The 27,266-nt window shown below is 51.4% G+C and overlaps 2 protein-coding genes across 14 annotated transcripts in view; one reads left to right on the top strand and one right to left on the bottom strand.

Moving 5' to 3' along the window:
- The window catches only part of SGSM3 (small G protein signaling modulator 3), a 56,117-nt gene extending 47,257 nt beyond the window's left edge, over nucleotides 1-8,860 (top strand). For all 5 annotated transcript variants that reach the window (XM_075913324.1, XM_075913316.1, XM_075913307.1 and 2 more), the window contains 8 exons: nucleotides 485-534; nucleotides 1,486-1,638; nucleotides 1,869-1,939; nucleotides 2,893-2,941; nucleotides 3,355-3,440; nucleotides 3,866-3,988; nucleotides 6,686-6,746; nucleotides 7,592-8,860. In XM_075913324.1, coding sequence (XP_075769439.1) covers nucleotides 485-534; nucleotides 1,486-1,638; nucleotides 1,869-1,939; nucleotides 2,893-2,941; nucleotides 3,355-3,440; nucleotides 3,866-3,988; nucleotides 6,686-6,746; nucleotides 7,592-7,675 — 677 coding nt within the window. In that variant the 3' untranslated portion in view covers nucleotides 7,676-8,860. The remainder of the gene's footprint in view (nucleotides 1-484; nucleotides 535-1,485; nucleotides 1,639-1,868; nucleotides 1,940-2,892; nucleotides 2,942-3,354; nucleotides 3,441-3,865; nucleotides 3,989-6,685; nucleotides 6,747-7,591) is intronic.
- Nucleotides 8,861-13,158: 4,298 nt separating this feature from the next.
- The window catches only part of MRTFA (myocardin related transcription factor A), a 176,583-nt gene continuing 162,475 nt past the window's right edge, over nucleotides 13,159-27,266 (bottom strand). For 7 of the 9 annotated variants that reach the window (XM_075913240.1, XM_014574015.3, XM_075913270.1 and 4 more), the window contains 7 exons: nucleotides 26,624-26,795; nucleotides 25,231-26,325; nucleotides 21,572-21,688; nucleotides 20,166-20,330; nucleotides 19,099-19,272; nucleotides 18,281-18,341; nucleotides 13,159-17,758 (listed from right to left, as the gene is read on the bottom strand). In XM_075913240.1, coding sequence (XP_075769355.1) covers nucleotides 17,247-17,758; nucleotides 18,281-18,341; nucleotides 19,099-19,272; nucleotides 20,166-20,330; nucleotides 21,572-21,688; nucleotides 25,231-26,325; nucleotides 26,624-26,795 — 2,296 coding nt within the window. In that variant the 3' untranslated portion in view covers nucleotides 13,159-17,246. The remainder of the gene's footprint in view (nucleotides 17,759-18,280; nucleotides 18,342-19,098; nucleotides 19,273-20,165; nucleotides 20,331-21,571; nucleotides 21,689-25,230; nucleotides 26,326-26,623; nucleotides 26,796-27,266) is intronic. The other 2 variants (XM_075913250.1, XM_075913253.1) reach the window with 2 other exon arrangements.

The raw sequence follows: 27,266 nt of genomic DNA, 5'->3' as shown, positions 1-27,266 counted from the left end.
CCATGTGGGTTTGCCTTCCGCTGAAACCCTGTCCTTGTAGCCAAAGGCTCTGCTGGTCCCCACTCGGGGAGCTGCCTGGGAACACACATCCCATCCCAGTGCACAGCTAGCAGGAGAGAGGGGTGTGGAGGTGGACTGGGGGGGTGTGACTCCTTGCTAGGCATGCTCATTAGTCCTTGCAGAGGCAGCGACCCCAGTGCACGTTCAGTCAGGGTGATGATGCTCCAGGAGGCTGCTCTGGAGCATGGGAGCTGGTGCTGTCTGAGCAGCTTGTAAGCTATTTGGATTTCTCAACACATGCACAGAGGCTCCAGTGCTGCTGCTTTTCTTCTCTGGGGTGGGCCCATAGACCCTGCCAGGGGCCACTGGAACCCACCACTTTTCTCCTCCCTTCCCCAGGATCTGCAGCCAGTGTTCATTCATGTCCATGTGGGGGTCTCCCAATGTCTCTGTCTTAGGCTCACCTTTTTTCTCCTCTTTCTAGGTTGGTTTCCTGCAAAATTTGTGGAGGTCTTGGATGAGCGGAGTAAAGAGGTAAAAATTCCTGTATTTTGTAGGTCACCTTGCAACCCTCCTGTCCTTCTTAACAAAACTTGTGTGCATCTTCTCTGCTACTGTCACTGCTAGCTATCAGTTTGTATGCCAGTATTCCTCTGACCTACTGGCAGGGGATGCTGGAGAGTCACAGGATGGGATGGAAGGGAGTCTTGTGTAGTGCCATTGGCCTCTACAACTACAGTCTGGCCCTAGAAGAGCCCAAGAAGTGGCATCTGCAAATATTACAAAGTCTGAATTTTTCTGTAGCCCCTCTTACCCCAGAATCCGTTGTTTCAGAGCTGTGAAGGAATGATACACACATGCAGGGATGGCCCTGTGAGGCAGGGAAGTCACTTCCTCTTCCCTATAAAAGATGGGAGCCTGAGGCACAGAGTAATGAATTAACTTGCCCAAGGTCACCCAGGCAGCCTGTGCAGAGTCAGGATTAAGTCCCACATCTCCTGACCAGAGGCCTGGTTGTAAAACTCAAAATCATCCTTTCAGGGGCCCGGCAGATGCACAGCTTCCCTCAGTTCAGAGTCCCTGCCTGGAGAGAGGTGGATGGGCTGCCCTGAGTATGGCTGGGGAGGGAATTAGCTCTGCAAAAGAGAGAGCCCTCAGCAGTGGTCAGTGAGGGCATGGGGAGCGGGCCCTGCCAAGAGCTAATTCTGGGTAGAACTAGTCTCGCTCTCCAAGACCTGCTAGTCTGAACATTGGTACATCCCAGCAAAGCAGGTTCTGAGCTCAGGCACCAGCTTCCAGTCCCTGGGGCTGTCAACTCTGAGTGGCATAGGCGAGTAGTTAGAGTGGGTGATGAGAGATGAGGGGGTCTGGGTAGAAGGGCTATGTCTGGAGAAGCGATGTGACCATGTGTCCCCATCCCATGCCTCTTGTTGGGGGGCTCTCTCCCTCTCAGACGGCTAAGAGCTGACTCCTTTCATTCCTCAGTACTCGATTGCTGGCGATGACTCGGTCACAGAGGGGGTGATGGATTTGGTTCGAGGAACACTCTGTCCAGCGCTGAAGTCCATATTTGAGCATGGGTTAAAGAAGCCATCCCTGCTGGGGGGACCCTGCCACCCCTGGCTGTTTATCGAAGAGGTGAGAGTAGCGCTTTGGGTAGCGGGGTGTAGGGATTGCGGGGCTCTGGCCCAACAGGGCTACAGGAACACAGCCTTCTTTCAGCCTTTTTCCCTGCTGGCTACCCCGGGGCAGGCCTTTGGGTCTGTCCTATCTATGTGGGGATGGGGTGCTGTTGCTGCAGGTTCTGCATGTGAGGGCTGGGGCACTATTAACAGCCTGTAGCTCTGACTGCCCCCTCTCCCCATCAGGCCGCCGGACGGGAGGTGGAACGAGACTTCGACTCAGTGTACTCCCGCCTTGTACTCTGTAAGACTTATAGGTGAGGCTGCTCTAGTCATACTGACAGGCTCGCATCCCTCTTCCCCAAGTCATAAGAACATAAGAAGGGCCATACTGGGTCAAACCAAAAGTCCATCCCGCCCAGTATCCTGTCTGCCGACTGTGGTCAATGTCAGATGCCCCAGAGGGAGGGAACACAACAGGTAATCCTCACGTGATCCCTCGCCTGTCACCCACCTCCAGAGAAACAGAGGCTAGGGACACCATTCCTACCCATCCTGGCTAATAGCCATTGATGGACCTAACCTACATGAATCAATCTAGCTGTTTTTTGAACCCTGTTAAAGTCCTAGTCTTCACCATATCATCTGGCAAGGAGTTCCACAGGTTGACTGTGCAGCGAGTGAAAAACACCATCCTTTTGTTTGTTTTAAACCTGCTGCCTATCCATTTCATTTGGTGATCCCTAGTTCTTATATTGTGAGATTAAGTAAATAACTTTTCCTTATTCACTTTTTCCACGTCAGTCATGATTTTGTAGAGCTCTGTCATATCCCCCTTAGTCTTCTCTTTTCTAAGCTGAAAAGTCCAAGTCTTTTTAATCTCTCCAAGTCCTCCCTGTCAAGTCTGCACTCCTCTCTCCCGTCTGGGAAGGTCCCATTTCCCTTCTGGGCCATGACATGTTGCCTCTCCTGAGCAGGCACACCTGGTAGTGCTAGTGGAGCCATGCTAGCACCAACTGCAGGGGGACTGACAGGTGATCCTGGTTTCTAGAAAGCCCTAGTTCCCATGGATTATGGCTGTGGCTGTATCTCAGCCCCTAGCAATGGCCTGCATTGGAACCCACAGCCCTGGTCTCCTATTAGCAGCTGCTGAGCTCTGTATTTCTCCCAGCACCGTGGCTCCTGTCTCGTGGAGCCTGTTGAGCAGCGTCTTGCCTAAGTTGGCAGGTGGCTCTGTGGGGTAAGCTGAGTCTCTGCTTTGCTTCTCTAGGCTGGATGAAGATGGAAAAGTTCTGACTCCAGAGGAGCTGCTTTACCGGGTGAGTAACTGGCCCTGCCCGCATAGGAGCCTGAGGTGCCCAATTTGGTTGGACGGGTTCCTGAAGATTTGTCACATGACAGAATCTTTAATTCCTGTAGACTACAGGCCAATCCTGGAGGGTTGGCATCCCCTGGCCAGACCCATCCCTGCTCCTTCCCCTGGTCTGCACAGCCAGTTGAACCACTCTGAGCCTCTCCCAGCAGGTGGTGCTGTGAGGAAGGAGCTGTTGGCCCTTGCAGCTCCCACACGGTGGGGTAAAGGGTGCTTGGGCTGTTGGGGATTCACGGCTCCTCTGATGGCACTGAGCAAAGAGAAAGTGCGGGGAGACATGCATTAGGCTGTGTAGCTGTAGCAGTTCTCCCACGAGAGCCCCCCGTGGAATGTAGTAACCACGTCCTCACCGCCCAGCAGGCAGTGCAGTCCGTGAACATGACGCACGATGCTGCGCACGCTCAGATGGATGTGAAGCTTCGCTCCCTCATCTGCGTTGGACTCAAGTGAGTCATTCAGCCCCCTTTCTTGAGCATTGCTGTAGTGATGGGCTTGGGGTGGGCTGGGAAATGGAAGTGAGTAGGAGGCTGGGCTTGAAGTGCAGGGCAGGGGCCAGTGTGGAGTAGGTGGGGAGGCAGGTGCGGATTGTGGGGTGCTTGGAGCCAGCTTGGTCAAGCTTGGATTACCAAAGTCTGTTCTCCCTTAAGTCGCCACCAGCGCTGGCAGGGGCAGAGCATTGGGCAGAAGCCAGTGTCTTATTTTCAGCTACACTTGACCCAAGGGAGCAATTTCCTGTTATCGTCCTTGCTTCTATAGGGGAAGAGACCTGGGGGCTAGGGCTGGATTGGAAGCTGGGTGTCCCAAAGGGAAAGGCCACCAGCCCCCTGATAAGAGCCCTGGCTGCTAGTGACTCTCCCCTCCCTTCGTGCAGTGAGCAAGTCCTGCACCTGTGGCTGGAAGTGCTGTGCTCGAGCCTGCAGACAGTGGAGAAATGGTTCCATCCCTGGTCCTTCCTGCGCAGCCCTGGCTGGGTGCAGATCAAGTGTGAGCTCAGGTGAGTGGAGTCCCCAGTGCTCAGCCACCTGCTGCAGCACCCTACAGGCCTCTGCTGGCCCCTTGCACTGAGCAGTCTCTGGCTGTTGTGCTGCCATTTGTGTAACCTGCCACAAAATAGCCCTGTGTGTGTCACACCCGTCTCCTCACACAGCTCTGCCAACAGAGCTGCACCCCGCTCGAGGGGATTTCCTCCCAATGCCCTTGAGCAGCAGCTGCTGTTTACACTGATTGATGTGAATCGGGACTCACTCTCACTTCCTGATTAAGAGCAGGGCCTGGTGAGAGTATGTGGGGGAAGCAGCAGCTCCACCTGAGCCATTGCTGCTCTCAGGCCTCTAGCTGCTTTGCCCTGAGCCTGCTGTAATGGAGCAACCCCCAAAACCGCTCCCAGGACCCATCCTCCCCTAGTGGGCAGGCCAGTGTGAATCCAGCAGTGCGGAGGAGCTGCTGACAGTGCCTGTCCTGGAGCCTCAGCCAAGAAGGGTTAGGCTCAGCGACTGGAGGCTCAGGTGAGGATCAGCCATTGAGCTAGTCAAATCTAATGGCAGGGCTGACACAAACTGGATGGCTTCTCTCCTTCCCCATCCACACCTGCTCTTCTGGGGGAGCAGCAGGTCGGTTCAGGGTCCCCCACCCCCAGCACGCCTGTCCCCTCCAGCGCTGCCTGTGAGGAAGGGACATAAATCAGTCCCTGGGAGCTCTGCTGCTGGCTCAGGGACAGCGCCAAGCCAAGCATGTGTCAGGGACACAGGTTCCATTATTGCCTCTGGCACTGCTGCTGCCACCTGTCACCCTCCCTGGAGCCTTTAACCAACCTGTTGCTCCCATGCCCCTTCACCCTGACTGGAGTGCAGCAGCTTCCCCTCTCAGGAGCCCTCTTACCATGCTGCAGCACAGGGTCTCCCATTCTTCTTGGGATGTTCTTGAAGCCAGGGAAAGGGATTCCCCTGAAGAGGCATCAGCTGTCTGCATGTAGCTGTTGCTTTGCTCCTGATACCACCCCCTGCACTTCAGTCCAGCTCACAAGTCGGGACATGAGAGCAGAGTCCATTGTAAACTCAAGCTGTGCAGCATTGTGTGGTGAGAACTTTCTAGCCATCACTGGGGTTCCGCTGGCCAAGTGCCAATGAGGAGAAGCACCACCGGCTGAGGCTGAGCCCGCAACGGCACAGACAGGACATGTGTGGGGAGCTGACGTCCAGGATCAAATGGCAGGAGTTGTCTGTTGCTGTGTAATGAAGAATTTTCCCCAAACTCCTTCTCTGGCTCCCTGGGTTTGGTACAGACATGGTGGGGCGGTGGGAGACAAAGCAAGCTCTCCTCAGAGCCCCGAGGCTCTGTCAAATGAGTGATGAGTGAGCCTCTGTGAAATTCTAATCCCAGCGCTGCCACTGTCAGGCCTTGGCCAGCTCACTGATTCTCTGTTTCTCCATACAGAGGGCCCATTGGGTGGGTGAGAGTAGGCTCAGTGCTCTACCTTCTCCTCCCCCCGCTAGGCAGACATTAGCTATCTGTGGAAGGGCTGGAGGATCAGCTCCCACACTTTCATTTGACACTAGTGTGAGCTCAGCCTCCACTGGCTCTCTCAAGGCATGTGTGCGGTAGGGATGTTACATTTAGTTTAATCAACTAATTGACTGGTTGATGGATTAGTCGATAAATGGGGGGAGCTGCAGGAGGGTTAGCTCCCGCCCAGGAGCTAACCCTGCAGCGGCTCTGCCTTCTTAAAAGTATTAAGAGCCTAAAGAGCAGCAGGGGGACCCAGCATGAGCTGGGAATCAGCCATCCCAGCTCGCTCCAGGTCCCCCCCATTACGCTTCTGATTTTTAAATGTATTAAAAGTCAGCAAGCTCTTAATGCATTTAAAAAGTGGAGGTGCAGCGCCTGGAACTGGTTGTGAGCTGGGAATCAGCTGATTCCTGGCTTGCGCCTGGTCCCTTCTACCCCTTTCCCCCTGTGGAGACGGTGCTGTCAGCTCTTAATACATTTAAGGGGCTAAAGAGCAGCAGGAGGGACCCAGCACAAGCCGGGACAGCTGATTACCAGCTTGCGCTGGGTCTCCCCCACTGTGCACCAGTGTTTTAAGAGCTCTGCTTTTAAGCTGGCTCCCCCGCCCCAGCACTGGCTCCTGTTCCCAGGGAAGTGATTAGTGTGGAAGGACTAGTTTAATATCCGGTAAGTTTTGCTTATCGGATAGTCGACTAGTCGCTTACATCCCTAGTGTGCAGGCCATGGGATGAGGCAGAGGACAGGGCAGAATGACAGGTTTCCAGGGCCAGAAGTGCCCCCCACACTCCAAGCTCTGGACTCACTCGCCACTTGGCACGGCAGTGCTGAGCGGAGATCTCTCTCCCTCTGCCAAAGAGCAGCTGCAGAAGTCTCCAGGATGTATTGGGCTGGTCTGGGCCTGCTGCACCCTCCCCCTCTGGTCACATGCAGCTCTCTGTTGGGTGATGGCGGGGTCCCAGAGCAGCGGCTTTTGTTGTTAACTTCCTATTGAGATGCTTATTATTTTGGGCTTCCTGCAGACTCAGGCAGATTTCTCTGCATCAGTTGCAGTTAGGTCGCGTTTCAAGCTTTTTCCCACTGCCTAGGACTAGCCGCTCTTTTTTATTTTTTTCCCAATAAAAGCTGCAAATCTTAGTTGCACTCAAGGATGGTTTTGTGAGGGCGTAACCATTGCCTTGTATTGCAGGGTCCTCTCCAGGTTTGCATTCAGTCTCTCTCAGGACTGGGAGCTTCCTATAAAGAGAGAGGTGAGTGCCGAGGCTGAGAGTGGGCTTGGGCCCCCTTCCCCCCCAAAGCAGCCTGCCCTCCCTGTTTCCTGGCATGTTAACCAGCCCCCATGCTGCAGGCAGCACTTCATTCCAAGGGGGCTCAGCCAGAATTGACACTGAACTTTGTTGCCTGGTCATCTCCCTGCGCTGAGCGCCAAGGAATGGTTTCTTCACAGCGGAGCAGCTGCCACCTCCCGAGTTGGCGGCAGAGCCAGGGCAAGGCCCTGCAGCTGCACAAGGGCCAGCAGTGCCTCCGATTAGAAACCCACCAATCACCAGCAGCATCCTGGGTGTTTGAAAATAGGCTCAGCTCCTGCCCTCCTGGTGGGGATAGTCAGGGTGGAGCAAACTGCAGGCTCTTTCCACCAGGGATCCCTCTAAGCTGCTCAGAAGCACAGCCCCACGTAGCTCCGAGACCCTGACTGGGCAAGGCTGTTTAAGCAGCTGGGGGGGGCTGTGCTGCCGTGCACCTTTGAGAGAACCTTGTTTATTCATACCCCCAAGGGGTGGCTTCTGTGCCTGCTTCCTTCTCTCTTGGCCAGAAGATTGAGCAAGTGACTGCTGGAGAACAAGGTTTCCACTCATGCAGCTGCACCAGCAGCAAAGGGTCGGAAGCAGGTGCTATAAGAGTGCCAGTTACCTGTTCCCACTATACCCCAGTCACACTGCAGGTTTGAGACACTGGGCTTGGTAGGTGCAAGAGGTTGGGTGAGGGCAGCAGCTCCCTCCAAAAGTCACCACCCATCTCCCCGACCTGCAGTGCTAGAGGCCAGTAGTACCTGCATGTGGCTGCTTAGTAATTTTTGGCCTTTTCTGTCCTGCAGGAGAAGGAGAAGAAGCCACTGAAGGAAGGAGTGCAGGACATGCTGGTGAAGCACCATCTCTTCAGCTGGGACATAGATGGCTGACCTCACCCACTCCCACTGTGGAACTTCTAGACTGCCACATTCAGCACACACTCTCCTTCCTTCCTTCCTTCCCCCCATCCCAGCTGCTCTCAGTCCAGCTGAAGTGACAGCCATACCCACTTGTTTGTCACAGGGTGGCCAGGCACGGCACTGGAGGTAATTGAGGGGTGTGTGTGGTCTCCCAGGCAGAAATCCTTCCCCCTGTCTGCAGTACACCCTGCACCAGCTGCCCAGCTCTCAGCCCCATGTGTTTCCTTGCCCCCAGCTGTAAGCACTGCTCTCGGGTGGAGGAGCTGTGTTGAATTCCACTGGCCAGATCTCTAGCTTCCCGTGTGGCCCACCCTGCTCCTCCTCGGGGAGAGGGCTCTTGTCTGCCTCATGCCCCCTCTCACCAAGTAGTGAGTGGATCTTCATGTCTGTACAACATTTCCAAGTGCCACCATAGCCCAGAATGTGAAGGCAGCGGCAGCTTCCTTTGGCTGCACTTGATAACTGCAGGGTCCATGGGGGTAGGGTAGCTCCGAATGAGACCCAGTGTTTCTCCTCATCTTATGGTAGGAAAAAGCTTAGAGGCTGAGCAATGGCAGCAGAACCTCTTGCTGACCTGCGCTCGCCCTGTCTCTTGTGCTGTGGGAGCCTCCCTCTGCGGAGGGGAGGCTGGTTCTGAAATTGTTCGGCAGGGCTGGGGACACACCATTTTTGTCTTGTTGCCCTAGCACTGGAAGAGACAGAGGGTGGATGTGCCTAAGGGACCAACCAGTTAACAACTACAACTGCCTTAGGGGGTGGGGTTTTTCTCAGAAGTGTTGAGTTGAGCCCCAATTCTCCCCTAGCCTGTGGGAGGATCATGCTGTCAGTTTAGCCTTGAGCTGTGTTAAATTAACCAAAAAGATGTAAATTATCTCTAGACATATCTGTATATTTTTGGCATCATCTTAGCTCAGGAAGTGGGTTCGGGCCTGAGCTGGCTCAGGGAGATTAACTCAGCCTCTGCCCTGGGGGAAGAGGCTGAGGACTGTAAGTCAGGAATGGAGGATCACTACTGCAGTAGGGTAGCTCTGTTCAGTGGAGTCTGTGACTATCAATGAAAGCACTTGTCTGTGAGCACAAACTACTGATGAAATGACACTAGATTCTTACTTTCCTTTAGTCTTTGGGATTGTAAATAAAGTGCATCTTGGGAGAGTTTTGGTGGTTTTCTCCAGCAGGGGATTTGGGGGGGGGTGGGGGGGGAGTGTGAGCTTTCATTGGCTTCTGGTGCTCTTGCAGTTGCTGGGGATGTTGAGATTAATGCCTGCTCTCTGTGTCCTGAAGAGAAAGGAAGATGCTTTACAGAGCAGAGAACTGCTCTTAAGTGATCCTGAAATGCTCATCTCTTTTGTCCTTGCCTCCATCTGAACTGGGTCTTAATCCTTTTCAACTTGGGTTGGAGATAACAAATTGGCACAGGCTTCAATCTGCTAGGGGCTATGAGATTTATAAACAAAGACAATTGCATCCCCACACCTGGGTGGAAGGGTGCCCCTCTGTGTTGCATAACAGAATATACAAGTTTGGGAACTGCATTAGCACCAATTTCTGCAGCACAACGGTAGGGCCAGGAAAGATGAGGTAAAGCCTGGCTTGCTGATTGAGGCAGCAGTCAGAACCAGCTCTGGCAGGTGGGGCAGGAAGCAGCAGCACCACCACCACCAGCGAGAGCATCCTGGGACAGAATATTCAGGGTGCCTGTAATAGTGACTATGCCACAGTTAAACTGTATAAATACAAATCACATCTCCTGCTACTTATCAGTGTAAAAAGACACAGCAGGTGAATCCTTTCTGAACTTTTTCAGTTGGGGAAAAAAGGGGGGGAGGTTTTTGGCAAGGCAACAACGCTCAATGTAGAGAAGTGGGTAAAGGAAACAGATTCCAGGGCCAAACACAGTTACACCCCATTCCTTCTAAGGTGCCCTCTGTACTAGGAGGGAAGCAAAGGAAGGGTTGGCCACTCTCGGAATAGTGTCCCAAACCCAATCAATCTATGGACTCCTAAAGAAGGTTGGAGAGAAATCAGAGGGTACGAAGGAGCACACGACACGCCAGCCTGTTTCTACTCAAGTGCTGCTCTACAGGAATGGATCCATTTACAGCACAGCTTCTCTCAGGAGCTGAATTCAAGATGCACCATCCCTGGGGCTACTCCACTGTAGGATGTGCATACGTCCTTGACTAGAGGCTGTAAACAGTTTTACAGTGCCATGTCTTGAGCTCCAGGTGAGGGCATACAGGGAGGCATAGCCCTGCTGCTGTTCCAGTTCCTTTTCAACTATGACACATGGAAGGTGAGCAGCCGATAAAGCACCAGTGCGCATAAAACACCTTGAAGAACTCAAGTTACTGTACACATAGGTAGCCTGTGACCTGAGGGATGGACCAGTGTGGGAGACTCCCATGCAGATGTCAGTATAGAAATGGGTGCTGAGAAGGTGGCAGACTGGTGACACCCAAGGTACAGTCAGCTATGGATGCAGGTTGCGTGGTGTAAAGTTGGACAAAGAGACGGTTGCAGCCCTGCAGATTGCAATGTCCTTAAAGAGGGCTACAGCAGTAGACTGTGGGAGATATTTCAAAGGAAGTCAATCAAACCCTCTTGGACAGACAAGCGGGACCAGCTGTCCCTTTCTCCTATTTGCCAAGAATACAAAGATGGGAAGGGCCCTGTTGTTTGACGACTAGCTTTCTTCTTTGAGGGATGGGGTTTAGGATAAAACACTGTGCACAGTGTAACCTTGTTGCTCTAGATTTTGTAGTGCTCATTCTTCTGACTGCAGTGACAGCTATTAGTTAGTCTTGAAGAAGAAAGAGCAGGTAGCCATTGGTTCAAATGGGACATGGGGGTTCCTTGATGCACTAAGGACCAGGTTTAATGCCCATAGAGGTGATGTGTTCTGGACAGGCAGGAATAACCCCTTAAGGAATGTGGCCTTGGATGGGCAATAACTGAAATGTTTTTGCTGGGTGACAAAGGCTAGAGTGGCCAGCAGTTGTACTTGCAGAGCTTGTTTACAGGCTTTGTGCCTTTAGGGCCAACAGGCTCCCTGACAATGGAGCTTCTGAGGCTTGCAAAAAGTAGTGAGACCACCAGGAAAGGAAGCGTTTCCATGTTTGCAATAAGTCTGTCTCATGTAGTAAGTTGCCTACTACACACGAGTTCCAGTCTACGCCTGGGAAGCATGAGGGAGCCATGCCTTCAGGTTCAGAAGTGTGGGTCTGGGATGGTGCTGGGTGCCAGAACACTGACAGGAGACCCACTATCAAGGGGAGTGTGGAGAGGCATTGCCATAGCAAGATGAATTAGATCCAAATACCACACTTGTTTCAGCCCCAAGGGCCTGTTCTTGCCTAGCAGCTCTGAGGATTAGAGGTATAGGTAAGTAGGGATAGGCCAGGCTGTGGGGCCAAGGAGTTAACAGGGCACCACCTAAGGAGTTGTGCCTTTAATCCTCCCTTTGTATAGAACAGGTGACCTTTTTGCACTGGGCAAGCTTGTGAAGAGGCCTAGGATTGGATGAGACACTGGAAGATGGAGCTGTTGCACTCCCAGTCATAGTCTGATGGAAGGTCCTGCTTAGGGAGTCTGCACCTGTTGGTAAGCCACTGAAGTGTCTATGTGAGGGGACATGTTCAAATACCACAGGATGTGAGAACTAGGATCTTGTGCCTTCTGATCAGTTTACATAATACATAGCTGTGCTCTTGCCCAACATTAGCGGCCAGAGGGTTCCTTTCTGTTGTGAAATAAGTTCCAACGTGGTTAATGGGCTACCCTTTGTTCCAGAATGTTGAGTGATCCTTCTTTGAGGACCATTTTCTGGGGAAATCACGTAAATATATGGACCTCCCAAAAGAGCTCTCCAGTGCAAAGAATGTTGTGGTAGGAGACATGAGAATGGAATTTCAGGGTCTTTCCAGAGACTAGTACTCCTGGAAACAGTGATTTGTTCGGAAAGACTATTTGGGGTGTACATAATCCTCAGCCTGAAGATACTTGAGATGCAACCTTGCATCTGGTGTAAGGAAGGAATGTTGAGGTGAGTATGGGCTAAGAGTTGTAAGCAGGCCCTAGCAATTGATTGGGGGAGGGGAGGCTGTCTGCGTGGTTTCTGTGGCTCCTAGAGGCTCTTGGCTTTGGCACCCTGGAGGTGGCCATCTTGTTCTTTGATACATCTACTAGAGGTATCAGATGGTACCAACAAAGGTCAAAGTCTCCTTTGAGTTGTCAGATATAAGAGGTAACTTATGACCCCCTCGTTTTTTTTTTAAAGTGTCTGGCAGGTGAAAGCTTTCTTCTATTAGAGGCTTTCAGCTCTGAAACAGACTAAAGTGTGGAAATCACTGGTATACCCTCAGAGGCTGATATTCAGGGGAGAAATCAAGCCTTTGGGGGGGGGCAAAGGCAAGCCCTGTATATTCTTTGCACTTGGATGGGACATGATTGAGGCATCGGAGACAACTAGGCTATGTCTACACTTGCGGCTTCTTGCATGAGAAATATGCACGAGCCTAAGTGTGGAATGAGCTGCCACTTTTGCTGAAGAGGCTCTTGTGCCAGAAGGAGCTGTCTACACTACCCCTTTCACAAGAAAAACCCTCTTGTGCAATGCTGTTATTCCTGAAAATAATTGGCATAACAGCATTGAGCAAGAGGTTTTTTTCTTGCGCAAGGAGGGGTAGTGTAGACAGCTCCTTCTGGTTCAAGAGCCTCCTCTGCAAAAATGGTGGCTCATTAGGTATGCAAATGAGGCTCCATGATATTCCATGCTTAGTCTCATTTGCATATTTCTTGCTGGCACTCCACATTCTTAAGCATAATCTGGGTAAGTGCTACAGACACTGAATGGACAAGAATTTGAGAGAGGCCGACTCCCTAGCATAAAGTTGTGCAACAAAAGGGAAAAAAACCCAACCCAATAAATAGGCCAGGAAGCAGCATTGTAGTTGCAAAATAAGTAGTGATAGGTCTGTCTCCCTGTGTGCTTTTTACCTAGGACTATAAGACATGGTGTTGCACAAGCATCTCCCCCAGTGCAGCTGTGTGCTGGTCAGGAGTGTGATGTGCATGCATGTCTGACAGCAGCACTTAGAAGGGCACATACTAAACAAGTGTATTCTGAATGCCAATTGAGGTGGCAGCTCTCTCCTCTGCATTGAACCAAGGGGGAGGACATTTTACCAGTCTTGGAGAAATGGAGGAGAGATAAAATCTGGGGAGAGGACAGAGAGAAACTTAAGGTTTCAGTGCAGGCCATTAGATCCCCTTCCATACCTTTCACCAAGAACAGAATTCTACTGTGATTAAAATAAACTCAAAGTGGAGGTTGCTTATGTGTAATGCACCTGGCAATTTAGCATTCCTACTCCGACCTTTGTTTCAAAGACAAAAGATTAAGGACTTTCAGCCTTCTAAGGCAAGGATGGCCCTGTATCGTTCCCAGACAGTTTGGTCATATTTTTTATTTTTTAATAAAATGGATTTTTTCCAAATATTTGTAACTGAAAAAATAATTCAATGTAAGGAGCCATTCTCTCCCCGTTAACTCTTCACTCTTGTCCTTTCCAGTTGAGTGTTCATGCTGGAGCCTGTAGTCTTAGATGATGTTGCTCATCCCTTGCTGGTGCTGCATAGTGGAAGGGAGAGTGCATGCTAATCAAATATACATTTTATCAACAAGTAGTGGTTACAGCAGAAAGATTTAGGTTACATTCAAGAGAGGCAGAACATCAGGCTTCTGTTTTTCTGGGTGTGATGCAAAGGGTGTCTCAGGGGAACATCTCCAGGAGTACAGAGAAGTGAATTATTCTGCTTGTCTGCAAGGACCTCTGTGTCACTCTGTGTGAAAAGGAACCAACTGCTCCCCCCTCCCCAACCCTGCACTGAGAAGCATCACCAGCAAATGGGGGCCCAGCTCCCTGGCACTAGAAAACCTCACTTTACAGCCTGGGGGCAGAAGTGGGGGAACGGGGAGGAGAGTGATCTAGCTCTCTCTCCCATCCACCTGGGAAACTGATGCCACCTTCCTGCATTATCTCATTGCACTTTGATTGCTTGTTTCTGCTTAACTTTTTTATATTTAGGTTCTTAGTTGTAGGAAAAAAATTCCATCCTCTGCACAGGGGTGGGGGGAGGGCAGTGGTCACTGTGTTACATGTAAAAGCAGCTCCCTAAGCCATACTGATGAGGAGTCTAGTTTTCTCACACTCCCCCTCCAACAGTGGAGCCGTTAGATTAGGCCAGAAGCCACTGCAGCCTGGGTCACAAGGGTTTGTTCTGCATTATACACAATTTCTTTAACCCAAGAGCCCTGGGCAAGTGTTCAGGTAGATGGAAGTATACAATATCCAAAGGTTGAAGTGATATGTAACATGCTGGGCAGAACAGCTGCAGCGGTATCAGCCCCCTAGGGAAAACTGGTTATTTCTACTGCCCTGATACAAACTAGACAGCCCCACTAGTGGTACTGAGCAGGCTACTCCAGGCCACAGGAGAGAAGCCTGGCACTAGTCTCAGCTTTAGCAGTTCTGGAGGGGTAAGAGAACAGGCTGCACATGGCTTCTCCAAACACCACTGGAGTACAGAAGGAAAAAGCTGCATGGTAGGGCACACAGCAGCAGCACTGACTTGTGTATACAGCAGCTAAACACAGACTAATAGAAAAAGGCAATCTCCTTGAAGAGCATGTGCAATAAGGCTAGAATCGCTAAGCCATGGCCTGATTCCATCTGCTCCCCAAACCATACAGCATTGAAATACCAGCTTGCCCACCATACGGAAGAGAAGGGGCTCTAGCAAAGCAAGACACACTCCCCTGCTGTGATTCAGGTTCACCCTGCCCAGCTGCCACTTATGCCTTGACACAGAGTATGTGGGATGTAACTCCTCCCCCACCAAGAACAGCTCGAGGGGGATGTACACGTGTACAAAAATGCTTTCTTAGTGACTAATAAACAGCAGGTTCCAAGCAGCAGGGCAACCTCTCCCCTCCATGCTGGGGCATGTCTCTGTCCAGGTACAAAAGGGACAGAAGCCAGACAGTGCGATTATACTGCCATGATATTCAGCTTGGACACTGGGTGCATTTGCAAGGAGGAACTGAAATCTTAAGGGGACTCAGCCCTTGTCTGTCCTATCACACAGGTTGGGGGAGGAGGATTTACTTGTTCCTATTTATTTCAAAACCATCAACTCCAGCCTTGTTCCTCTGAAAGCAGCTTCACCAGCCAGGTTCTCTACAAGAGCCCCATTGACCACGGTGACTTCTGACCACTGCCATACACAGCAAATCTACCTGCTTCCCAGAGGGCCAGCACCCATCTAGGGCAGAAGAGGCAAGGATCCAAATGGTTTAGCTGGCTCACTTTGTAAGATACGGTGAATGACCATCACTGACCAGAAGCTGGATCAGCTTAGAAGGGGACTTGTGAATCTACAGGCTAAAGCAGACCCTCCAAAGCTGCTTGAGGTGGCCATTTCTAGTCCATATAAAGTAAGCTAAAATCCCCATCCCATTGCAGCAGAAGGAGCTCACAGGGTTACATTAAAAAAGTGGTGGTGAGGTGAGACTGGCAGTTCAATTTCTAGTAAGAAAATTGATTTTTTTTTTCCTTTTTATACCTCTGAGCCTGAGGAAGGGGCACTGAGGCACAGCAGGGCAGAGAACTTCCTGTCATTGTATCAGCTTTAGGGATGCCAGAGAATAACATACCACACCTCTCCCCATCCCTGCTCCCCAGAGAGGGGCCTGTGCCATTGCCCTGTCCTGCCCGGAACCATCCGCCACTAATGCCCAAGAACCTTAAGCACAGCTGGCCCTCACGCTTTTGGCTTCCCTCTCCCCTTCTGTTTGGTGAAGTGCTGCAGCAGCTGTCCTCCAACCCTTCCTCGGGGGAGCAGCAGCAGGGAATTGTCCCTCACCTCCCCCAACTCCTCGCCAGGCAAAAAGCTGTTCAGCTGAAGCCAGGAGGCAAATTTCACCTAAAAATAGCCCAAGCTGCTGGTCTCTACTAGCCCACAGCACGAGGAGGCTCCCTCACTCCCAGCTTGAGCCACCCAAAGGCTATTTTTCCTAGTAAACCTGGGCTTGCATAGACTGGTGCTATTACCCTGACAGTAGCGAGCTTGGGCAGAAGAAGCCAAGGGCCTGTTGCAGCCTCAGTGCTAGAAGGCCTAGATTCTCATCCCTCCCCAGCTCTGTGGGAGACCTGGGACTCCCAACACGAATTTAGCTCTTTTATGCAGTTTTGGCCAAAGTCTCCTGTGGGGCATGAACCCAGCAGCAGGCTTCCCCTTTCCTGTGCTGTGCTGTAGCCATGACTATTCTACCCGCTGCAGAGGACACAGCTCACCCTCCTCCACCCACCCCCCCATCCATGCCAAAGCCCCACACACAGCTAAAACCATACATACCCTAGGAGATGCATACTGGGATTCTAGGCATGTACTTGCTCTAATGAGAGTAACAGCAGCTCAGACCTGGGAATCAGCCAAGTAATCTCCTTCCACCTGAGTGACAGGAAGCTCATGAGCCCCTTTGCATGGGCTCTCAGTTTTGTGCTGAAGTGCCCTGTAAGCTCCTGTGGCAATAGTTACTGCACTTTGTGGCTCAAGACCAATAAGCAGCTAAGCTGGGTTTCCATTCATCATCGCCTTCTCCCCGGGTGGTGCGAAGGGCTACCACAGGGCCGCTACGAAGCAAAAGCCCAACATGCTAGAGGGAGGGTATATGTCTGTGCACGCACGGCTGTGGCATTAGAGCTCCCCAGAGGAAAGGGTGCTCTGCCTGAACATTACCTCATGTAGCTCTCTCCCCACCAGCCACACATCAGATCCTAATCGTCCCGACCCTTGTACTGCCTCTGGTGGAAGGTGGCTTATTGCCTGCGCATCCCTTTGGCTTGAAGTCTCTCCACTAAATGAAAATGGCCTGACAAGGCTGCCCAGTAGCCCCTGACTCCCCTCAGTGCTCTAGGGAGCACCCCCCCTTCCTTAGACAGCCACTGGGAGGAATAGCAGAGCTGCTGCCTAACACAAGGAGTCCCTTTCAGTGCCTGCTCACCCCTCTGCCCTCCCAGAACAGCATAAACCCCTTTTGTTGCCTAATTGCTTTTAGACTGCCCCATGCCACTTCCCTCTCCAGCTTCTCACAGTTGAGTTGCAGAGATTCAGTCCCACTACTCCTGCAAGCTAGGGGAGCCCCTGCCATGCAGTGATGTTATTTCTCTTGTTCAGAGCAGGGGTCTAGGTAAGGAACCAGCCAGTCTCAAAACCCTCGTCCCTTGATTATAATTACTGCGCTGGTCTGACCTGCTGATGGTATTCCCAGTGAGCACAATGACCCAACAACTGCTGTGCCAGCCTGTGGCTATGGTATGAGTTTCACTATAGGAGGTCCAAACTGGGTGGTGGTGGTGGTGGTGGTGGAGGGGCGGGGAGAAGAGTTTACACTCAAGGGGCTCATTTTTGGTTGATTGGCCTCTTCCCCCCATGCCAGTGCCTTCCCCCCCATTCCCTTCAGTCACAGTTCAGAGAGCTACAAGCAAGAATCCCAGTGCAGCTGCAGATCATGTCCATCAAGGAAGTCTGTGGAGAAGAGGCTGGGGACTGCAGTGCTTAGGGGAGCAAGGCTCATGACAGGACCCCCCGGAAGCTCCAACCAATCCATGCTGTCCAGGTTAGCCTCTGCTAGGTCCAGGGCTAGTCCCCCACTAGGCTCATGGGCAAAGTGCAATTCTGACGTGTCCATGGGTGAAGGTGGGTGGTCCAGAATAGCTGAGCTGCTCAGCATCTCACTATGGAGGTCATCTATCAGGGACAAGGGCTCAGTCCCATCGTGGCCTGCTGGCAGAAGCGGGAGGCCAGTGCTGCTCTCCAGGAAGTCCTCCAGCCGGCCTGCTATGACAGGTATGCAGCTGGTATGGCCAAGGGACATCTGCAGGGGAAGCTCAGAGGAATGGTGGCTGCTGGGTGGTGAGGCGCATGCGGGAGACACCAATGTCTCCTTCGCAGCTGGGGATGGCTGCTCCTTGAAATCAGCTGAAATCTCTGTCAAGAAAGAATAGAGAGGCCCAGGGTGATGAAAGTATCCAGCTAGTGAGAGTCAGATCCCTCATGAGCTACAGCATCATCAGCCCCAGCGCTGTGGGCCACCCAAAGATCACCAACAAACAGGGTCAAGAAACCTCTCCCAGTTACACATTAGGCTGGGTTAGGGAAGTTCTAAACCGGCCTCACAGGGAGCCATCGCTGGCCAGGGCCATGTGAGGGGAGTTCAGCCCAGCACACCCACAGGTCTGATGCAGTGCAGCAGCTCCAGCTTTATGATATATGATGCTAGTGCCTGACCAGTCCATTTCGCATGCCATATCCTAGCCTGCTTTTTTAAGGATGGCACCAAATGAAGAATACGCAAGGGCCCAGGCCAAGGCAAGATCAATCTCGAGAGCCCTGCTCCCTGTAGAGGAGCCAAAGCGTGGGAGTCACACGAGCTCAGTGCTACCCAAGCCACAGATTCAAACGCAGAGGTAAGTAGCCAGCAGCCAGAGGGCTCATAGATTCTCTCCTCACCTCCACTCTCGATGAGGATATCAAACAGGTCATCCATCTGCTGGCTCGAACAGCCATTCTCCTGGGAAGAGAGTGTGACAAATTAGACTCATACACACAAGAAACATCATCATTGCCTATCTGCTGGTCCGGTCCTTCTCCTTCTCTCACTGACTTGGTAGGATGGTGCCTATAGCAGCATGGTACCAATGGCTTCTATCACCCCATAGTGGTACTGGACACGAGGGTGTTCATAGCCACATAGGGTCCTGCAGCCACACTATGCCCCTGTATTATTCCTAAGGATATGTCTACACTGCGGCTGGAAGGCATAATTCCTGGCGTGGGCAGACGTACTTTTACTAGCTGTGGTCAAAGTAGTGAGCTAAAAGTAACAGTGTAGCCTCAAATGCATGGGCAGCAGGACCTTGGATTTGATTGTCTTTAGTTAACTGAATCCCTCACAGCCACACTGATTGTTTTAGCATGCTTGTTCAGTAAGGCTAGTGTGTATATCTATACAAGCTCAGAATTATACCTCCATCTGCAGTTTAGACTCCCCCCAAACAGGGGGCAATCTTATCTCAGGTGTATGGGCCAAGCAGTGAAAGGGAAGGCTGCTCCAATCCCAGTGAAACGCCACTCAGGGAATTCACCGTGACGCCATGTGTGCAGCTCAATATCAGTTAGAAGGCCCCTTGTGTTTCAGTCTTTCCATTTCCTAGGCCCTTACACCTGAATTCTGGGACCAATGTGGGTGCTGTATTTTCAGACAGCAGCTCTCTCACATGCTGCCCAAGATGTTCCTCATGGAAGCAAAAGGAAGTGGCTGCTCTTACCTCATGTGGCTTTGGCTGTTGCTTCATGGCCTCTTCGTAGCCTGGTGGCTCTTTCATCAGTACCGAGGAGACAGGGGGAGGAGGTGGAGGAGTCCCATAAAGAGGCGGCTGCGGCTGCTCAAGGTCCATCTGGGATGGGGAAGAAGCAGCAGGAGAGCCTGGCTGTGAGGATGACTGTTTGGAATAAAGGAGCAAGGAGTGAAAGCCCATTTCATCTGTCACATCATGAATACTCCCACATACCATGGAACAACCATCCCTTCTCCTCTGCTAAAGCTGGGCAGAAAGCTGCTTTGCTCCTGCTGTCAGGATCTCTGCTCCTTCTTTACTGTGTGCATAGTACCTTCCCGCTCCAAATCACAAATGAAAAGCTGCTGCTGAAGCACCCCAAGACACAAACCATCACAGGACTGCATTGGGGTGAGGAGAAGCCCATTGTTTGGGTGGGTGGATTCCCTCAGCACATCACAGAGACATAAGAGGACTATCCCCACAGTATTTGCAACATGCTCTGTTTGCTACAGTCTAGAACCATTATTTTACCCTTTCATCTCAATAATGAGTCTGCTTCTGAAACACAAAACTGTTCACAAAACACTGGCTGTGGAGAAGTCAGCAGGATAGGGTCAGACCTCATAAATTTAGCAGAGGAGGTGATGACAGAACTCAGAAGACACATCTCCAAAGGAAACCCATAGTATTACAGGAAGTGGTGTTGGTGACTCAGCACTGAATCAATGCCACAGAAATGTACAAAAAACACTGTGTTAAGGCCTTAGCCTTTACCACGGTCATTAACAAGCTATGGAATGGATGTTAGAGTAGGAATAATGACCCAAGTATCCTGGAGGAACTTCAGCTCAGATAGTTATACATGCTATCTCTCAATCTCTCAGAGTTTCATTTGGGAAGGTTTTTTTAATTTTTCCCTTGCTGTACCATTGTGAGCAGCACAGAGAAGTGATCCCTGGATAGTCAGACTCCCTTAAGAGTCTGCTCCCTCAATGTGAAATGGCCTGTAACCTGACACTGTTACATGGACTGCATGGGATTTGCTGGTAAACTACCTTTTTCGGCACACTGGGTTGGTTGGCTTTGCCAGGAGCACCAGTTTTCAGGGATCCTTTGTGGAAGCCATTGAGGAAAAAGGGCTGCAGGTTTGGAGGTGCTGAGAAAGACAAAATTGTTTGGGGCAGCTGCCCAGTGACCACCTGCAGACCTGGCTTCTGAGCCTACAGGGAGACAAAAGAATTAAGAGAGCTACAAACCCCTGCATGGCATGTAAGCTAAGATTAGTCACCGATTCTGGCATGCCTACAGAATGCAACTCTTCAATGGAAAAAGATTTTTTTAGTCAAAACCATTCAACTCTGTATTAAAAGCCTCATCAAACCTATAAACTGACCCTAGAGCTCAAACACCCAGCCCAGGATGGAGAGAAGCTCTGACAACCCCAGTGCAGTAACTGCCTTTTGATTTCAGTAGGAATTCTCAAGGGGGGCACAATCTGGCCCTTTGTTTACAATCACTTTGTAAAGACTCTTTCACACAGCACTGAGTGATTAAGAATACATCTACACAGCAAAGAAAAACCTGCGGACTGGGGCTCGCAGGGTGCATGCTGCAGGGCTGATTCATTGCTGGATTGCTTTCCACACTTGGGCTGAAGATCAGGCTCTACCCTGCAGGATCCACATTTTTCTTTGCTGTGTAGACACCCTGAGGGCCAGAGCTACATTGTCAGGGAGTCTCAACCATTCTTCAGGCCATGAATCCCATGTTCAATCTCCTCAGATGCATCCCAGAATCCTGCGCCTCGGTGCCTCTAGCTCTTTTGTAGGAGTCACTACAGGAAATTGGTCCAAGAGTGTTTGGTGCTTCTGACACCCCAAGGAGAACTGGTTGGTTATAAGTGGTTATGCAAAGCTGCTTCAGCAGAAGACTGGGGATATGAAATCAGAGCACAGAACCATCTCTCCCTTCAGCCCTCCCCACCCAACACACACGTGCTGGGAGCTCGCAGGCCAAGAACCAATGCACTATGCCAGGGGCTCTTAAACTGTGGGTCAGATCCCCAAAGTGCATCATAATCCCATTTGAATGGGGTCACTAAGCAAGTCTGAAGCCCAAGCCTGAACCCTACTGCCCAGGACCTAAGGTTACATGCCTCCACCCCCTCAGGTCAGATGCCTTTTGGCTTCAGCTTTGGTGCCGGGGTGGCAGGGCATGGGTGAACTATGGCTTGGTTCCCTCTCCTGGGGTCACATGTATTTTTTGTTGTCAGAAGAAGATCACGGCTGCACTCCACAGTTGCAACCTGTGATGGTGCAGGAAGCTGCCGTGCAGTGGGGTCTTTCCCTCTGTAGTGATGGTTTCAGAAATGATTTGTTCATGTGCGCCCTTCCCCCAATGGCTCAGCCAGCCACCAGACGAAGGGAAAACAAGGAAGGAATGGAAGCATGCGCTCAGCTACCTTCCTGGTGGGCTGGTTTGGTGGTCTGGGAGGCTGCTGCTCCTGTGAGGGCGAGTTGCTTGCAGGAAGTTGACACTGTGGTTGGCTGGATAGTTTAGTGGGTGATGATTGTACTCTCTGAGAAGGAAAGAAGAATGAAAACAAAGTCACTCACTGTATTATCTGAGGCGGTTGTGAAGGTAGAGACGGGTTTTAGTTTTTCTGAAAATACAATGAAGTCACGTGGGATTTCCCAACCCGTACATCTCTAGGAAATTCACTTGTTAGTTTCTCCCAGCAGGACATTTGGAACAATGACAGCCAGGGTTGCCACTAAGATTTTCCATCCATGAGCGGAGTGAGTTTCGTCTTGTGCGCCAGTGAGGTCATGTGTGCTTGTTTGGATATGTCTCACTGTGGCACCCACCAGTGGTGCTGCCCCCACCTCCCCCCCACTTCATGGTGAGACTCTCCGCGCTACTCCCTGGGAATCCTGTGTGCAGGGCGAGGACTACCCCAGGCTGCTCCTCATGGGGCTGACTGAGTCCCCACCTGAGGCAGAAGGAAGCTGCTGCCAGCACCCTGGGTTTGCAGGGAGTGAGGTGCTGGAGGTGGAGCAGTGACACATGGGGAGTGGGGGGCAGAGAGCTCTGAGGGGCAAAAGAGGTGCAGGAGCGGGGAAGAGAGGTGCGGGCAAAGGGAAGAGAGGTGCAGGGGGCCTCAGCCCCAGGAGCAGCCATACCACAGCCCGGCTCCAGCTTTGGGCAGCCGCCACGCAGCCCACCCAGAGAGCAGCCAGAAAGCTACTATGCAGCCCTGCCCATAGCTCCAGCCCCGGGGAGGGGCTGGAGCTGGCCCCGGCCATCTGAGCAACCCCCCACGCGGCCCGGACTGCCAGAGCAGCCCCAGCCCATCACCATGCAGCCCCAGCTGCCAGAGCAGCCTCGGCCCCCCCCCCCCCACCGCATGGTCCCCCTCACGTGCCCCTGCCCCACAAGCAGGCCCCAGGCCACCTGAGCCAGTGCCTGAGCCAGCCCCAGCCTCCCAAGGAGGCCCTCAGCTCCTCAAGCAGGTTCTGCCCTCCCTTCCTCCCCAACACTGCAGGTCCTGGCACCACCACCCCACCACACAGTAGGTCCTGGGCCCTGGCGGCCGGAGCAAGCCATCCCACATTACAGGTCCCGGCCCCAGATGCTGGACCTCCTCCCGCCTCGCAGCAGGTCCCAGACCCAGCTGTGGGAGCAGGCCCCTCCCTCCCACTATGCCTCCTCAGCCTGCCCCAACTCCCAGTAGTCCCTCCAACTAGAGGGGAAGGTGGTGCCTGGGTCTGACAGTGACCACCACTGTTAGCTTCTGAGGAAGGAGCAAAAAGCACTGCAGTCCTCATTTATGGGAACAGCTACTCCTAACCAGGATTCCTGCTAAGAATTTCCATCCGTGAGTGCAGTGAGTTTTGGTCTTGTGCACCGATTATGCGTGGGTGGGTGGGTGACGTGTTATGGAGAAAAATACTAAAACAGCCCTTCCCAGTCACAAAGAATAAAAAGAGCTGTTAAATCAGAACTTTCACCCATGCTTCCTTCTTACTATGGCTGACCCTAAGTGCTAATGTACTGCATCATGCCATCAGTTACAGATAAGGTTAAAAAAGAAATCACTCTCTCGTCCCCTCACACACACCCCTGCAAAGTTTGAACAATAAGCTATTTTTCTTAAAGACCTGTGCTCTGTCTGCTGCTACACAACACCAGTAATAAATGGTGGCAGAAATGGTTTCCTTGACAAAGAGCAATTGCTACTGTTCTCAAGGGGAGTAGAAATGAAAACGTGCATTACCACCTCCTAGAGCCTAACCCTCTAGCTCTCATTGGTGACTTAATTTTTTGCACCTGACTGAATTTTCATACCATTGTATTTCTTGCAAATAAAAATTTGAGTTTCAAGTTCTTCAATTACTGTTCCGAATGCATGCTATTCTCCGGTTATGACAGTAACAAATCAAGCAGCTGCCAGCCCCAACCACAGGGCTCCTGCACCTGTCCCCTGAACAGCCACCACCCCCAGCCACTGGGCTCCGGTCCCTGATGCCTGAGCAGCCACTGTCCCCAGCCCCAGGGCCACCCAAGTAGCCGACGCCTCCAACCACATGGACCCACCAGCCAGGTTGCATCCCACCTGCCATAAATGGAACCGGGGCCAGTGAGGCTGAGCTTAAAAGCCGGTTCTCCCCAGCTCCAGCTCTGTGGGAGGGGGCGGGGCACAGCGGCAGTGTCCCACCTTTGAAGTGTAAAAGAGTCCCCACTGGGGCTCTTGTACATTTCAAACTAGAAGCTCCCCACGGATCCTGGGGCCAGCGGGGGACTCAGAATACCTCAATGGCCCCAGGCTCCACGCAGCGTTTCAATCTTTGAAATGCACAAGAGCCCCTGCTGGGGCTCTCATACATTTCAAAGGTGGAATGCTGTGCAGCACTTCTGCCTTTGAAATGTAGAAACAGGCCAGCGGGCTCTTGCTGCATTTCAAATCAGAAGTGCCCTTATCAACTAATCAAATAGTCAATAGAAATTCCCTTGACTATTCGATTAGTTGATTAATCTAATTTTAACATCCTTAGTTTTTTGTCCCTAACTATACTTGTGTTAAACGTAGATTCCTCTCCCACTTAAACCAACAGGGGAAATTATGAGAGCTGGGTTTGTCTCTATCCACTTCAATGAAAGGCCTTGTCTTCTGTTTGTTCTACTACAGCGTGACACATCTGATGAAGTAGGTTTTACCCATGAAAGCTCATGATAATATATTTGTTGGTCTCAAAGGTGCCATGGGACTGCTCATTTGTTTTAAAAACAAGAGTGTTTAGCAAGACACACACTCCTGTTCCCAAGGTTCTGATTTCAGCATTCAAACCTCAATTAGTCAAATTCATCTACTGGAAAACTCTAGCTTACAATCTCTTTCTCTCCACAAAGTAACAAGTGGTGGAATTCCCACGGCCTTTTGCTATGCTCCAGTGAAAACCTGTATGAAGTATTGTAGCTATGTTGATCCCAGGTTATTAGAAAAACAAGATAGGTAAGAAATATCTTTTATGGGATCCATTGGTGAGAGAGATAAGCCACTGAGCTTACACAGTAGTTCTCCTGCGGGCCAGAAGGCAAGCTCTGTGTAAGCTTGAAAGCTCATCTCTCTAATCAACAGAAGCTGATCCTATAAAAAAATATTACCTCACCCACCCTGTCTCCAGAGCAAAAGCTTGTTCTTTCACACCCATTTGAAACAAGAATCCGTGTGTCACATCAGACCACGGGTTTGCCGAGCCCAGTGTCCCACCTCTAAATGTAACCAGAACCTGATGATCTGAGGAAGGTTAAGAAGCCTCTAACGTACCTAGTTAATTATGCAACATTGTACATGAGGTTTGTGACCATAGAATCCCTTCTAACCCCTGGCCATTCTGTTTTTGCCCTGAAGCAGGCAATATGATTGCGTTCATCTTAGTTTCCATAGCTACACATTTTACAGGCTGTCCCAAGATCATCCAGCCCAGACACAGAAATCTGTAAAATTAATTTCCAAATTCCAATCTAACTCTGTGGTAAAATGAGCACCCCATAGTAATGACCAGGGACTTGGAGAGCAGGACTAGACAGCCTCACATGGGAGGGATAATAGAAGCCTACCTGCAAGGTTGTGCAGCTATTCCCTTGTGGCGAGAGGCCCCGCCTCTCAGCATTCTGATTGGTCACTGTAAGGACAATGTGAGTCCCCGTGGAATCTGTGATGAGGGTAGGGGGGGGGGCCCCCTTGATGAGGTCACTCAGGATGCTCCCTTGCTGACCAAGGAAGATCTGTGGGGTGTGGGGCTGGCATGGTGGCTCTGTTTCTGCTGTCGGCACCTCCTGCTTCACCATCACCGCTTTCTTTGGCACTGAGCTTGCATCCGAAGTGTCCATTTGGCTAGTGGTGGACACAGGGTTGAATTGATCTGTTGGACCATCAGGTGTACACTGGCAACTCAAGAAACCATTTTCACTCTTAATCTGGGTGCCAAAAGCCACTGGACTGGTGGCAGGGATCAACCCTCCCATTCTGGTTTCTGTGGCTGCTAGCGGCTGCTGAGACCGTTTCTCCTGCTCTAGCTGCAGCCTCAGCATCTCCACAAGCTGCTGCTTTTGTTTCAGCATTCGAGTTAGTTCCTCAATCTGTTTATCCTTTTCCTGCAACATCTGGTCTTTATCCTGGACCTCCATGTCCTTGCTGCTGCTGCACTGCTCCAACCTGGGTGCTGGATTTAGGCTGCAGGAGTTTGTCTTAGAGCTCTCTTCCTTCACCAGGAACTGTACCGGCGATGCCTGCAGGGTGAGCTGGGTCAGAGGTGAAGTCACTGTCTCTCCAAAGGCATCTCCAGTTGCAGAGTTCTCATCCCCAGTGCTCATCTGTGAACGCTCTGAGGGGGTGGGTGAAACAGGTGGTGTTGAGCTTGTGCTCCCAAACTTCATCATGCCATTGCCGGTGACCGTGGCCACAACAACCTCTGCCGGTGCAATGCCAGCAGTAACCAGTGCTGGTCCAGTGCTCAGCCTAGCAGCTGGGAAGGCTACCACCACCTCAGCAGCTTTTGGGAGGATAGCTGTTGCATTGGGCTTGGGAGTGCTAGCTGTTTGATTGGCTGTGCCATTCTGCTCCTGGTAAGCTCTGAGCCGCTCAATCAGGTCTGTCTTGGTGCCTGAGACGGGCAACGCCCTCAGCTTCAATTCTTGCTTCAGTTCTGCCACCTAAGAAGGGGAACACTGTGTTACAGCTAAAAGAACACTTGCCCCAACTGGACCAGTCTTTAACATGTATGAGAGTCGTGAGGCAAGGGACTGAACTGACAGCCCTGCAGGCTGAAGGATCCTTTATTCCCCCATAGCCCATGTACAGCAGCAATGCAAGCTGCCACTACATAGTGCCTGTCAGAGTGCCTCAGCCTGGCTCTGGAATGGCCACTTCATTAAGCTCTTGCCTTCTCTTTTGACAATGCCAATAAGGGGCCCAATTAGTTTTAGCGCTGATGGCAGTACAGACACTTACCTTCATGTCATCAAGATTTGTAGGGAGAGGGCCTGGTTTGCCCACTGTGGCATTACTGTTTTGTCGCATCAGCCCACTAGAACTAGAGGATGCAGAAGATGCACTGCTGACAGCAGTAGAAAGACTACGCATGGCAGGGGCACTAGTGCCACCCTGCTGCTCTCCTAGAGACCTGCAGAAGGAAAAAGTGTGGATATCAGAATCAAAGTGGAAGGGATCCTCACTGCTCACCATCTGTGCTGAGAAGTCAGACAAGGACCTTTACAGCCCTGTGTGCCTGTGGAATCATGCAGGGCACCAGCACGCCCCAGTGTTACAGCTCACCAGTAAGTATCTTCTGACTGTACAGTGACCCGCCATTCTGGCTACTGAAAAACCAACTGAGTTCCACTGCTCTTGCCTGACTGATTCGCCCAGCACAGACCACTTCCTGAGGACGATGATAACTTTACAGGATTTACTAGCCAGACTACAAACTCTAACTCCTAGGTCTCACCCCTTCAGAGCTCAATATGCTTGGGATCTGAGGAACTTACTAAGGCATGTCTACGCTAAGCAGAAGATCGAAGCTGCCGTGATCAAACTTCTGGAGTTCGATTTAGTGGGTCTAGTAAAGACCTGATAAATCGAATTCAGAGAACAA

This window comes from Pelodiscus sinensis, chromosome 1 (genome assembly GCF_049634645.1).
Source record: "Pelodiscus sinensis isolate JC-2024 chromosome 1, ASM4963464v1, whole genome shotgun sequence".
Taxonomy (NCBI): domain Eukaryota; kingdom Metazoa; phylum Chordata; order Testudines; family Trionychidae; genus Pelodiscus; species Pelodiscus sinensis.
This window is presented reverse-complemented; position numbering and strand designations above follow the sequence as displayed.